At 37.7% G+C, this 15,172-nt stretch overlaps 1 protein-coding gene and 1 pseudogene across 2 annotated transcripts in view; one reads left to right on the forward strand and one right to left on the reverse strand.

The window, feature by feature from the left end:
• Positions 1 to 15,172, forward strand: part of ZC3H6 (zinc finger CCCH-type containing 6) — a 50,844-nt gene that overhangs the window by 18,183 nt on the left and 17,489 nt on the right. The window contains exons 2-5 of the mRNA XM_080931288.1: positions 3,242 to 3,422; positions 5,019 to 5,141; positions 10,167 to 10,434; positions 14,175 to 14,311. Coding sequence (XP_080787414.1) covers positions 3,242 to 3,422; positions 5,019 to 5,141; positions 10,167 to 10,434; positions 14,175 to 14,311 — 709 coding nt within the window. The remainder of the gene's footprint in view (positions 1 to 3,241; positions 3,423 to 5,018; positions 5,142 to 10,166; positions 10,435 to 14,174; positions 14,312 to 15,172) is intronic.
• Positions 2,358 to 2,814, reverse strand: LOC308431528 (large ribosomal subunit protein uL23-like; annotated as a pseudogene). The gene has a single exon. The product of its transcript is annotated as a large ribosomal subunit protein uL23-like (transcript).

Genomic DNA, 15,172 nt, shown 5'->3' on the forward strand with positions numbered 1-15,172 from the left:
CTGAAAATAATTTTATAATGCTAATTCTTTTATATTAGTAAGAAGTCACCTATGTATTAATTTTTAAAATTATTTTTATTTTTGAGATTATAGTGGAATTACAGTATTTCTCCCTCCCCTTTCCTCCCTGAACCTCTCCCATCATGCTCCCTTTTCTCTGTCAAACCCTTCATTAGTTGTTGCTAATACATGTATATCTATACATATACATTTCTAAATGTAACCACCTCAGTCTGTATAATATTATTCATGCATATGTTTTCAGGGCTGACTATTGGTATTGGATAACTAATTAATTGGAGTGCTCTTCCCTGAGAAAAAATTTCTCCCACACTCAGCATTCCTTAGTTACTGTGGGATGTCTGTTGTTGTTCCTGTTCAGCTCATCTTTAGGCAATCATGTTAGTGAGAATTTATGGAGGAAACATAGTCTCACAGAAACCCCCTGATTCTCTGACTCTTACAGTCTTTCCTCCCTGTTCTGCAATGTCTCTGAGAATTAGAGTCCCATGAAGTCTCTCCTCTTTGCATTATGCTATACATTTGTGGTATGTGTCTACTGATAACTTTTAAAGTACTTGGAAGCAGGTCATAGAAATGAATATCTATATAACCAAACAGAAATCTGCAAATTTTGATCTGTTCCAATGTGAAAGCTGAAATCATAAATAGGCTAAGGGAACAAAGGAAAAAAGCTTGTAGTGACTTCATTAGCTCATTTTTACAGGTACAGAATTTATGCAAATACCTGTAGTCAAAATACCAAATATGAATTATTGGATCTCATGTATACAAATTTTAGTGCTTTAAAGAGCATTAAATTAAATTGCAAAAAATAGTGAAAAGGGATACAAACCCATGGAATTGGGAGGAATATTTTAATGTACACACTGTCAAGTACATAATGTGATACGTTTATATATATATACATATTGTATACACGTGTGCATATGTATATTATAAACATACACACATAATATACACATATACATATGTTATTTATACTTACATGTGGTGATCACAGATCAGTACTCTGTCTATTTCAGCACCCTGAAGTTTCTCAGTGCCACCTTTGGTCACTTATACTCCTTCAAGAGAACTCTTGTGGCTCTTGTCACTACAGATTTTGTCTATTCTAGAAGTGTATGTAGATGGAATGACACAGTACTGTTTTGTGTATCTTTTTCAGTAAACATCGTGTCTGTAAGATTCATGCTGTTTTCTATCAGCAAATTTCTCTTTATTACATAAATCAGTTTATATCTCTGTCCACACATTGATAGAATTCGTGTTTAGTTTTTTCTTAAGTTGTATAAAAAACACTTTTACACTTGATTTTTAATGAATATGTTCACTAATTTTGTTGGGCCAAATAATTCTATGGTTGTTTTCAAGAGCAAAAAAAATTAATTTGAACAGAATAGAGCCAGTGAAACGCTCAGTAGGTGAAGACTGTTGCTATGACGCCCACAACCAAACTGCTATACTGGAACTCATTCTAAAGTGGAAGGACAGAATTGATTCTACAAAGTGATCCTCATATCAACATACATGCTGCAGTGTACACAATCTCCACACACACATCAACAACTATGATAATTAATTATCATTATCATCATTAAAATAGCAGAATGCCAAGCCTGTCTCACAGAAAATTTTAAGTTCATGTAAGTGGAAATACACACCATTTGTCTTAGTTACTTCTCTATTGCTGTGAATAGACACCATAACCAAGGAAACTTATAAAAATAAGCATTTAATTTGGAGCTTGTTTAAAGTTTCAGAGGGTGAGTCCATGACCATTATGGTGGGGAGTATGGCTCTGGAGCAGTAGATGAAAGCTTATATGTTGAGACAACCACAGAGCTGAGAGAGGGGTTGGGGGAGAAGAGAAAAGGGAGAGAGAGAGGAGCTCACTGGGAATGGCATGGCTTTTTAAAACTCAAAGCCACCCTCAGTGACATACTTCCTCCTACAGGGCCACATCTTAATCCTTCCCAAACAGTTCCACTGCTAGCAGGAATTCAAATAATGGAGCCATTATTTTTCAAATGCTACACCGTTTAATTTTGTAATAGAGCTGGGGAAAAGCAATGTTGACCGTTAAGGATGGTATCCTATACTTGCTTTACCTGGGTATTACAACTCAGAGACTCAGGAAGAATAGGTACTACACTAAGGGTAAATCTATGAAAGACAGTCAAATCCTACACTCCTCAAGCAATAAACAAGTGATCAGAACACAGTGTTAAGAGATTGCCTTTGTTTTAAAGCTAATTAAAAATTTAAAGTCTTGTTTTTTTTTTTTTTTATGGTGAAAAAAGGTGCATATTTAGAATTATCCATCTGGACTCCGTTTAGATGATCCCAATCTTGTCAGCAACATGTAGAGCATCACAGTCAGAGCCAAGTGAACATTTACCTCCTTCTCTCCGTCAGGCCTTATCAGGGTATTGACTTTGGCCACATCAGTGTCATAGAGTTTCTTCACGGCCCATTTAATCTGGCACTTGTTGGCCTTGACATCCACAGTGAACAAAGCGTGTTGTTGTCCTCTATCTTTTTCATGGCTGACAGTGGTCAGTGGGAATTTAATGATAGCATAGTGGTCAAGCCTGTTTCTCCTGGGTGCATTCTTCGAGGATATTTTGGCTGGAGCCACAGAGTCTTGGGTTGCCGCAAAGTGGGTGACGTTCAGATCTTCCTTTTGTGGGTGTGGACACCTTTCAGCACTGCCTTCTTAGCTCTCCAGGCCTTTGCTTTGGCTTCAGCTTTAAGAGGGGCAGGAGCTTCCTTCTTGGCTTTTGGTGCCATCTTGTCAAAAAGCAAAGTCTTTTTGTTATTAGAGTATTTCCTTAAATAGTTTAGTTTTCCTTGAAAGACATTTAGTCACTGGTGACCATTATAATAATTCATGATAACATTGTAGTCACTCGCTCACTTTGAGAGAAGCAGTGACTGAATGTCAGTTAGAGGTTGGTGAACTTCTCTTGCTGGGGATGATTTTTAACTTTTAATTAAATTGCTTTTTAATTTTTAGAGGAAGAATTGTAACAGAAACCAAAGACTTTCTTAAAGAGTAAAATATTTATTGGTCCCTTATTTTAAAAAATACCATCCTTTATCTATATGAATACAATTTTAAGTTCTTGTCACATACCTTTTTTATTTTGAAATAATTTATTTGAAATTTGTTTTAGATCTGATATTTAAAGTGTAAAATTTTCATTGTTTTCTACAGAGAAGATGGTGAATTAGAAGATGGAGAAATAGATGATGCAGGATTTGAAGAAACACAAGATCAGGAAGCAAAAGAGAATGAAAAGCAGAAAAATGAGAAAGCCTACAGAAAATCAAGAAAAAAACACAAGAAAGAAAGAGAAAAGAAAAAATCCAAAAGGAGGAAACACGAGAAACATAAGGTTAGTGAAGCTAACATCAGCTTCCCTTTCACTTTGTTGATGGTTTGGTGGCCTGTTTGAGACAGTATCTTGTGTATCCCAGGCTGGCCTTGAAGTCATTATATAGCTGAAGAGGACCTTGAACCGTGATCCTCTGCCTCCTCTTCCCAAGTACAAGGCTGCTGTGTTTGGACAGGGATACTTACAGAGACCCTGTCTTTTTTCTTAAGAGGCATTTTATAATGATAAAAGCTACAATTCAAAAACAATATTAATATTTTTTATCTTATGTATTCTGTTTGGTTTGTCTGTGTAGCCCTGGCTGTACTGAAACTCAAGTTGGCCTTGAACTTGTAGAGATCTGTTTTCCTGGTGCTGAGATTAAAGGCATATGCCACTACACCCTGTTTCATTATTAATATTTTATATTCTCCAAAGTAACAACTGTCATAAAGCAGGAACTGTTAATGACTCTAAGAAGAAATAGAGCACAGTGGTAGTAGACAGGCTAGTATATCTCTCCTAATCCAGAGATATTAATTTAGTAATGACTGAGTAAACTTATCTTGTAATGGCAGTGTGTGTTTCAAACCCTAGCTAACAATGGCTATGTATTTGAAGCGTTTGGCTACATTAACATGAAAAGATTGTTCACCTGTTAAATTAAAGAAAATAGAAAACCAAACTCAAAACATTTAGAAGCAAAGTAGTTTTTCTTCTTTAAAGGAACACTTCATTGAATAGAGGAAAACAGATTCTGCCTTCATAGGAATCTTAAGATTCATTTCATTTAAATAGAATTTTACTTAGTTTATGCTATACTTAGAAATATGTAGACTATACAGATAATAAAAGTCAAACTCACTACTTTTGTTGCCAAGAATATTAAGAACTGCTTAAAGAACTCACAGTAATTATTTTCGCCAGAAGTAGGTGGGTATCTGTGGGCTAGTCTGATGTACACAGAGAATGCCAGGCCAGCCAGGATAATGTAATGAGACCTTGTCTCAAAAATAAAAACAACAAAACACTTATTGATTTTTATATTTGAAATTGCACTATAACTTTAAATTTTCTCTGGTTATTTGCCAGCTATTATCAGCCACTTGGGGTTTCTGTTCATTTGTGTTCAGTTTCATGGGCTGGGTTCATTTCATGTAAGTAATTTACTTTTAGGATTTTTATGCCAATAAATAACTCTGAAGAAACTTTAGACAAAATTAAATGAATGCATATTCTATTTATGTTCTGGGACCCTAATTTGGTTGATAAGAAACCAGTTTTATTTTCTTTACTATTGGCTTAAACTGAACTTCGTGCAGACACCCGTTACCCCAGTTCTGGAGAGGTGTAAATGTGTAGACATCAGAAGATTTTAGAGCCAAGTGATTTGTTTCAATGTTGATGAAAAACATATTTCCATAAAGTCCCTAAGCAAAAGGGAAAATACTTCAGCCTAGAAGAAGTGGTGGCCTTAGAGCAAGAATTTCTCAATGTCATCCAAGAGTCTAAGGGAATAATATGAACTACTGGCAGGCACACTGGCTGAAACAAGCTTATATGGTTATGAACTAACTTCCTTCTCGTGAATGTTATATTTTCTATGTTTCCTTCCAGCATAACTCTCCATCTGGTGATGATAGTTCCGACTACAGCCTGGATTCAGATGTCGAACATATGCAGAGTTCCTATAAGAAAAGAACCAGCTTCTACAGGGATTATGATGTTTCATTTTCTCAGGTATTGCTTTTTTATTGTGATTGAAGATGTATAATATTAAAGATACCTTGTAACTGCGTTTCAATGTATGATTTAGCAGAATTTAGCCATCACCGTGGTCCATCTCCAGAATTTCTTATCCCCCGAAACAGAAATCCTGTACCTTGGAAGCAGTCCTGTTCCTCAGCCCTTTAACTACTATCTTCACTTTCTGTCTACGAATTCTAGGGCCCTCATATCACATGCTATTTGTCCTTTTGGATATGGCTGTTACTCAGCATGTGTTCAGGATTCATTCATGTTGCAGTTGAAACTAAAGTTTCATTCTTTTTAAGACTAAACAGTACTGCATTGTATTTGCTACAAGTTTTCTTATAGGTTTATCTGCTGAGGGTCTCGTGCTTTACTTGCACTTTGGGCTGTTGTAAATAATCTATTATTAAAATCGGTGTAAATTGTCTTTAAAACCTTTCTGCATTTTCTTGGAGCATATGGCTAATAGTGAAATTGTTGGTCGTTCTTTCTAACTTTCTGGGGAACCTCCAGGCTGTTTTTCATAGACTATCATTTTACATCCCCATCAGGAGTGCTGAGGCTGCTTCCCTGTGTCCTTGACAGTGCTTGCTCTTTTCTGTTTTTATTGGCAGTAGGGAGTAAAAAAGGAGTGTCCATGTAACACTCGTAGGTTTGTTTGTTTGTTTTTGGTATTGCATTTTTAAGGTGGAAATTGTAAGTTTAAATTGCATACTTTTTAGAAATAACCTGAAAGTCTGTTTTTCATGTTATTGTGAGTTTGTTGGATACATGCTACAAATTCCCATCTCTCTGAGAATAAAGAATGTATTATATATCATGTTTACTGGAGCTGGTGTTTATGTGGAGCACGTAATAGGCATTTTCGGAGTTGGAAGGCTCTAAGTTCCTGTTCAAGATGCTAGCAGGGTTGGTTTCCAATGGCAGCTATGTGGAAGAGTCTGTGTAGGCCTCCTCTCTCTGGTTTATAGGTGCCTCCTCACACGACCATGCTGCTGTGCACTGCCACCCTTGGTCCCTCTATAAGAATACCAGTCAGATTGTATTAGGGCCTTAGTTTTAAGGCCCCATCTCCAAATGAAGTCACATTCTGAGCTACTAGGAGTTATAACTTCTGCACAGGAATTGGGGAGGGATACACTTCAGTCTGTAGTGCCCCAAAACACTTTATTTAGCATGAAATCAATTTTGGATTGTAAATATATGTGACATTGGCCTCTTTAAATGCAAAACTCAATTGGAATATTTTTTAAATGAACATTTGCTTAACATGCTCTGGGTGCTAACCCCAGCTCTAGAAAAGAAAACAACTAGAAGATAACACTGCCTGTTTCTTTCTTTCTTTTTCTTTTCTTTTTTGGATATTCTCTGTATTTACATTTTAGATATTATCCCCTTTCCCCCAGTCCCACCCACTCCCCTTCCCACTGCCTCCATGAAGATGCTCCCTCTCCCAACTACCTTCTCCTGACTCAGCACCTTAGCATTCCCCTACAGGGGGAAAACAAGCCTTTGCTGGACCAAAGGCCTCTCCCCTGCTATTCTCTGCTGCATATGCTCCTGGGGCCATGGGTCTCTCCATGTGAACTCATTGGTTGGTGTTTTAGTCCCTGGGAGCTGTGGTAGGTTTGGTTAGTTGATAATTTTGTTCTTCCCATGGGGTTGTAGACCCTTTCAACTCCTTCAGTCCTTTTTCTAGCTCCTTCATTGGGATACCCGTGTTCAGTCTGATGGTTAGCTGCAAGCATCCTCAACTGTATCTGCATGACTCTGGCATCCATATCAGGTTCCTGCCATTAAGCACTACTTGGCATCAGCAATAGTGCATGGGTTTAGTGGCTGCATATGGGATGGATCCCCAGGTGAGGCAGTCTCTGGATGATCTTTTCTCTAATCCCTGCTCCTCTATTTGTCCCATAATTTCCTCCCATGAGTGTTTTGTTCTCCCTTCTAAGAAGGACTGAGGCATTCACCTTCTGGTCTTCCTTCTCTTTGAATTCATAAGTTCTGTGAATTGTTTCTTGGGCATTCCAAGTTTTGGGCCTAGCATCTGCTTATAAGTGAGTACATACCATGAGTGTTCTTTTGTGATTGGGTTACCTCACTCAGGATGACAGCTTCAAGTTCCATCCATTTGCTTAGGAATTTCATCAAGTCATTGTTTTTAATAGCTGAGTTGTACTCCATTGTGTAAATGTACCACAATTTCTGTATCCATTCCTATGTTGATGGACATCTGGGTTCTTTCCAGCTTCTGGCTATTATAAAGCCTATTATTATAGGCTGCTATGAACATGGTGGCACATGTGTCCTTGTTAGGTGTTGGAACTTCTTTTAGATATATGCCCAGGAGTGGTATAGCTGGGTCCTCTGGTAGGACTATGTCCAATTTTCTGAGGAACCTCCAGACTGATTTCCAGAGTGGTTGTACCAGCTTACAACCCCACCAACAATGGAGGAGAGTTCCTCTTTCTCCACATCCTCTCCAGCATCTGCTGTCACCTGAGTTTTTGATCTTAGCCATTCTGACTGGTGTGAGGTGGAATCTCAGGGTTGTTTTCATTTGCATTTTGCTGATGACTAGGGATGTTGAACATTTCTTTAGGTGCTTCTCAGCCATTCAATATTTCTCAGTTGAGATTTTTTTGTTTAGTTCTGTTCTTCATTTTTTTAAATAGAGTTATTTGATTCTCTAGAGTCTAACTTCTCAAATTCTTTGTATATGCTGGATACTAGCCCTCCATCAGATGCAGGATTTGCAAAAATCTTTTTCCATTCTGTTGTTTGTTGTTTTGTCCTTTTAACAGTGTCCTTAGACTGAAAGTAGCTTCACAATTTTATGATTTGTCGATTCTTGATCTTAGAGCATAAGCCATTGGTGTTCTGTTTAGGACATTTCCCCCTGTGCCTATGTGTTCTAAGCTCTTCCCCACTTTCTGTCCTATCGGTTTCAGTGTACCTGGTTTTATGTGGAGGTCTTTGGTCCACTTGCACTTGAGCTTTGTACAAGGAGATAAGAAAGGGTCTATTTTCATTCTTCTGCATGCTGTGTGCCAGTTGGACCAACACCATTTGTTGAATAGGCTGTCCTTTTCCATTGAATGCTTGTAGCTCCTTTGTAAAAGATCAAGTGACCTTAGGTGTGTGGGTTCATTTCTGGGTCTTCACTTCTATTCCATTGATCTACCTTTCTGTCTCTGTACCAATACCATGCAGTTTTTATCACAGTTGATCTGTAATATAGTTTGAGATCAGGGATGGTGATTCCCCCGGAAGTTCTTTTATTGTTGGGAATAGCTTTTACTATCCTGGGTTTTTTATTATTCCAAATAAATTTGCAAATTGCTCTTCCTAACTCTATGAAGAATTGAGTTGGAATTTTGATGGGGTTTGCATTGAATCTGTAGATTGCTTTAGGCAAGATGGCCATTTTCACTGCTTGTTTCTTAAATACGTGTATTATATGACCTTGTATGTGCATTGTTGTCTTTTTTAATTTTGATTTTGTTATTTTGTGTGTACATTTGTATACCATGTACATGCAATGCCCCCAGGGGCAAGAAGAGGGCATTGGATCCCCTGGGACTGTAGTTACAGATTGTTATAAGATGCCATCTGGGTGCTAGAGACTGAATACTGGTCCTCTGCAAGAGCAGCAAGTGGCATTAACTGCTAAGCCATCTCTCCAGCCCTATTCTTTTTCTGTGTGTGCACAAATGTATGTGTATTGCAGATGCCTTGGTTGTTAGGGGATTTTCATTGGACCCCCTTGTCCAATAACTCAATTGAGTACAACCCAGGCCCAGTAGTGGAAACTTGTTTAGTGCCAAAAGATGAAAGTTGGGGTTCTGTCTTCTCCATTATTAGAAGATCTCATTAGGATCACCTTCATAGATTTTAGGAAGTTTCCACTGCACTCGCTTTTCATATCATCCTTTAAACAATCCTTAATTCTAGATGTCACTCTGCACATTCCCTCCCTCTCCTCTCCATTGTGTCCCCACCCACCCCCAGTTCACCCCTATTGTGTTCGAACTTTGAATGTTTGAGATATATATGCATATATGTATGTATGTATGTATGTATGTATGTATTTTCTGTATTCTCCCTAAGCTCCTTTACTATTTTCTTTCATTTTTAGAAAGGTCTTTTGTGTTACAGCTCTGAGGGGAAAGGTAACCAGCATCCCAGAGCTAAAGACTATCACAAAGTCACACTGCACAACAAATGTCACACAAGAGGTTTATTGGGAAAGACACACAAGGGTGGCTGCCTCTGCTCAGGGAAGAAGCAGCAAAGGACTAAGTGGGTGGCAGGTTCATGTCTCATTTCTTAGAGGTGGAGCTTTCCAGAGTGCGGGTTTCCAGGGTGCGGGTTTCCAGGGTGGGTGTTTCCAGGGTGGGTGTCTCCAGGGTGGGTGTCTCCAGGGTGCGGGTTTCCAGGGTGCGGGTTTCCAGGGTGGGTGTTTCCAGGGTGGGTGTCTCCAGGGTGGGTGTTTCCAGGGTGCGGGTTTCCAGGGTGGGGATTGGTGGGATTTCAAGCCCTGGGATTGAGCTCAGGCTTTTGATTCTGTAGGTGGAGCTTAGCCACTTGTGTCTGGAGGGGCTGGGATTCACCTTTCGAGCTGATGTAGTGATCTGTGGACAGAGTCTGATTGTTGGAGGTTCTGGAGTCAGAGCCTGGCCATCCTGCCTCAAAGGGCCTATACCTTTTCCTTTGGAAAAGGAATTTATATGTGATGACATGAATTTTAAAATATCTGTGTGCTTATGACTATTGAGATATAGGACATGGAAAATAAGAACTAATAAATAAAAGTATAATGTTTAATAATATAAGTGGTATTTAATGTACTGAATTTAGTATTAAATATAGGCATTTTGAAATGCTAATGTAGTCAGGAATAATTACTGTATTCTATCTTTTATTCTTCCAGCTTTTTTGGGGAAAAGATACTCTGTGTTGCTATCATTAGTTGAACATTTTTGATAATGATTGTCTATTTTTTCCCAGCATAGACATATATCAGGAAGTTACATGACATCAAAGAAGAGTCAACATAACAAAAAATTTAACAGTAAAGAATATGCTGAGTCCAGTTTCTACAGTGATGACTACTTTGGTAACTACAGTGATGACAACTTTGGTAACTATAGTAACCAGGAAGGAGAAGAAGATTTCTCTAGTCAGCTGAAATACTATCGACAATCCCAGGAGTCCTCAGGATCATCATTCTCCAAAGATTCAGGAAAGAGACTGAGAAGTAAAGGAAGCCCACCAGGTGAGTTGAGTCAGTCTGTCTTAGAATGCAAGAGCCATGTAGATTTAAAGTAACTCACGTTTCTTAGCTCCTTTTCAAGATTAGCTCATTCTTATGGTTTCTAAATTCATGTTTCTGTACTGTGTAGACCTTGAGGCTAAACATATGCAAATGTTTCAGTCTGTATGTCTTAATGTTTCAACTAAAAAGGTAATTCTAACATTTTTAGATGTATATAGTTATAATAAAATAAATTTAATGCCAGCACAGTTTTCTGTTATGCTGTTTATTAACTTGTATTTGTGACTGATTAAAGACAGAGTATCAGGAAGCTGCTCTTATTCAGTCTTTAAAATATGGCCGTCATCTTTGCCACGTAAATGTAACATAGGGCCAGGAACATCCTTTAAGAATGAAAATTAGAGTATAATTTTTCCAAAAGATTTATATTTTATGGATATAAGTATTTTGCCTACTTGTATGTGTATGATTACCCTTACAGGCCAAAAGAGAGCTTGGATCCCTAGAATTGAAATTACATATGGCCATGAACCACACTCTGTGTGTTGGGAATAGAACCCTGGTCCTTTGTAAAAGCAGCAAGTGGGTCTTAACCACTAAGCCATCTTTCCAACCCCCAATAAGAATATAATTTAAAGGAAGTCCTACATTTTATCTACTATATTGAGGTGTATGATCCCTTGAGAGACCAGGGCAAGTTGCCAGTTGATAATAGTAAATGAAGAAACTACCACTATAATCTTAATACTTTAGTATTTTGGGTATATATTCTTCATAATTTTTCCAATCTATTTATTTTTTCTATTTATTCATTTGAGATAGTTTCTCTGTGTAACCCTTGCTGTCATGGAATTTGTTCTGTACACCAGGCTAGCCCTGAATTTAGAGCTCTGCCTGCCTCTGCCTCCTGAATACTGGGATCAAAGACATACACCATCATACTCAAATTATATTTTATAATATTTATATTTATGTGTTCTGCCTGCACATATTATGCACCAAATGTGTGCAGTGCCCTTGGAAGCCAAAAAAGGGTATTGGCTCTTCTAGAACTGTATTTTACAGAAGGTTATGAACTACCATGTGGTTGCTAGAAATTGAACCTAAGTTCTCTGGGAAAACAACCAGTGCATATAACCACTGAGCCATCTTTCTAGCCCCCATCATTATTTTTAACAACAACAAAAAAATACATATTTTTATAATTTATTTTTCTTCTTGGCTATGAATAATATGTCAGTTATCCCTGAATTAACAAGTAGCTTTTAACACCCACATTCTATTAAATTAGTAGATGTGCCAATTTATTTAAGCAGATCATTAGACTGGTTTGGTAGGAAGGTAACTATTTGGGAATTGGTTTCACCCACTTTTCTCTCAAATTTTGTGATTGATTCTGAAAAAACTGTGTTATACATATCTCAGAAAGTATCTTGTCAATCATATTTTTACTTAAGAATGAATTATGGGGGCTGGAGAGATGACTCGGTGGTTAAGAGCACTACCTGCTTCTGCAGAGGACCCAGGTTCCATTTCCAGCTCCCACATGGCAGCTCACAACTGTCTGTACCTGCAGTTCCTAGGGGTCCAGTGTCTCTGTTTGACCTTGGAGGGCACCGCACAGTCATGTGGTGCATATGCATACATATGGACATACGCACTCATACAATAAAATGAATAAATCTAATTTTAAAAGATAGGTTTTAAAAGGGGATGGTTGTGTACACCTTTAATCCCAGCATCAGGGAGGCAAAGGCAAGAGAATATCTGTAAATTCAATGCCAGCCTGGTCTATGTAATGAGTTCCAGAACAAACCAAGACTACATAAAGATTCAATGTCAAATCAGAACAAAACAAAAAGAATGAATTGTTAACTGGATGTGGTGGGTTAATCCTTGTAATCCCAGCACTTGGAAAACATAGATGAGAAGATCACTAGGTGCTCTAGGCCAGCCTGGGCTATCACTAGGTGCTCTAGGCCAGCCTGGGCTACAGGATGATACCTAGCCTTAAAGCAAAGACAAATGAATAGAATTAATTATGAAGAACAAATTCCCACAATTTAAAACATACTCATATACATACATTTGAAAAGATGATATACCTATCTTTATAACTGTACATATAAAAGTGCAACATTCTCTAAATTCCTATCAGCACCAATTCTTATATTTTTTTGAGCTAGAAGTTAGTGTGTCCTCTTGTTTTTATTATTTCTTCATTTTTAGATTGCTATTTTTAACTGTGTGTGTGTGTGTGTGTGTGTGTGTGTGTGTGTGTTTGTGTGTATCTGCATGTGGATATGTGCATATGAGTTCAGGTGCCCACAGAGGCTAGAAGACGGTATCAGATTCCCTAGAGCTGGAGTTAAGGATGACCGTGACTTAACTAACATGGGTGTTGGGAACCGAATTCAGGCCTTCTACAAGAGCAGTTTTTCTAGCCCTCTTTGATTTCCTCTAATAAAGTGAAACTTTTCACATACTTATTGTTTATTTCATAGGTCATTAGAAAAGCTTACAAGTTCTGTATAACTGATAAAATATTAAAATTATGTTGTATTGTAATATATTACCTTGTCTGTGTTGTTTGTTTTGAGACAGGGTCTCATTGTGTAATCCTAGCTACCCTGGAACTCATGGTTGTCCTCTTACCTCAGCCTCGCAAGCATTTTAAATTGGACATCTTTTAAGGTGCTTTAGTTTTTGTTGTGCTAGAGATTGAACAGAGGGTCTCATGTGTGGCAGGCAAGCACTCTGGTATGGAACTGTATCCCTGGAGCACCCTTTTAGAGTCTTTTCGGGTGTTGTCAAAAACTGTGTTCCTCCTATCTCAGCCTCTGAAGTGCTAGTATCAAACTCTGTGATGCTAGAAAGACACTTCAAAATAACATTTTCAAAAACAAACAACTAGTGAAGATATATGTGTATATATCTTAGTAGAAATTTGCCTTGCTACAGATAACAATATAGATACAAGTGGTATCTACATCTTTCTCACAATATGAATATAAAGGTTAGTTTTTTTTTTTTTTAACAGAAAGCTTATTAATCATCTTATCCCAGGAGGGTGAGGAGAGAGACAAGAGTGGCTTCTCTAGGCATGGATACTTTTAAGCCTTGTGTCCTGTGTAGCAGACACTTCTGTCTTCCAACCAGGAAGCTGTACTCAAAAGGTGGAGATGGTTTAACTCTCCTACTGGCTCTTAGGGGAAAGAAGGATAATTCATTATAGACTGTTTCTTTAAAAAAAGAAAAAAAAAAAAAAAGACAAGTGTATTAGTCGCTGGTTCAGTGACTGATTGTTCTTCCAGAAGTCATGAGTTCAATTCCCAGTAACCACATGGTGGCTCACAACCATCTATAATGGGATCCAGTGCCCTTTTCTGGTGTGTCTGAAGACAGCTACAGTGTAGTTATATATAATAAATAAATACATCTTGAAAAAAGAAAAAAAACAACTTTCTCCTCCCCCTCCTCATCTTCCTCTTAAAAAAAAAAAAACATAGCTAAGCAATTCAGAGAAAGCAAACTTTAATCAGTATTTCCTTATGATCTCTGCTTCAGTCTCTGCCCACACCCATGTTCCTGCTTTGAGTTCCTGTTCTGACCTTTCCTAATGGTAGATTGCAAGTCTGAGAGGAAATAAAACTTTAAAAATGTATTGGTACTTATAATCTAATAGATGTTAGTTACATTTGCTTTCCTATAATATTTGAAGTACATTTTCACTTTTTTAGGTACTGAATATCGGATTAAGAGTTTTAATGTTAGTCATGGACATCTTTTGCCGAGGAAAATCAGAAGAAAAGAACACTGTGGGGCACGAGTCATTAAAGGGCCTCATGCCTTTTCAGGAATGGATGACTTTCAAGAGGTACTGAGAACTTATGTGTAAGGAGGAAAAGACCTTTTTCATTTTAAATCATTTGATTGCAAGAAAGCATTGTGATTGTAATGCTGTTATCTTAACAAATGAAAATTTTTTAGCTAAGATAAAATGAATATAAATAAAGTTTTCCTATAAAAGATTCTTTCCAATATGTCATGGTATTAGTATATAAATACACATATAAGAGACTTAGAAATTAAATGAGTGTATGTGAAAAACCTCAAAATAACATTGATGTATTCATCAGCAAAACCATATTTCATATTCCTCCTTCACTCTGCTTTCTTTCCCTTGGGACATTTTCCTCAGTGCAGACAGCAGTAACAGGGTGATGGCTCCATGGGCCAAGAAGGAAGGTGGTGTAAGTTAGTTTACTTACCAGAGCTAGAAGCACTGAAAAGGGAAAAGGGCATATAAATGATCAGAAAAAATAAGGCAGATACTTTTTATGTAACATTTACTCAACAAATACATATTAAATTGAGCTGAATTCTAAATATGTGCATTTCAGCATCTCTCCTTGGGAATTGTCTAGTGTATTCTGTTATGGTTCTATCTTTAATTCAGGTAGACAGAGGTAAGGGGGGACTTTTAAATGTTCTCATTACATTTTGTATATGTGTGCTCATGGTGACAGCACACATGGAAGACAGACAATAACTTGCAGAAGTTGGTTTTCTTTCCATAATGTGGGTTTCAGAGGGCCTGGGGTTCGACACAGGAGCCTCTGCCCCAGGCTGTCTCATAGGCTATCCCCGAGTGGACTTAAAAGCAACAGCCTTGAGTAAACTACGTGCTGTAGTTTGAAAGAGTTTGGTTTTGGGGCTGGAGAGATACCTTAGCAGT

The sequence above is a fragment of the Micromys minutus genome (genome assembly GCF_963924665.1).
Source record: "Micromys minutus genome assembly, chromosome: 17".
Lineage (NCBI taxonomy): Eukaryota > Metazoa > Chordata > Mammalia > Rodentia > Muridae > Micromys > Micromys minutus.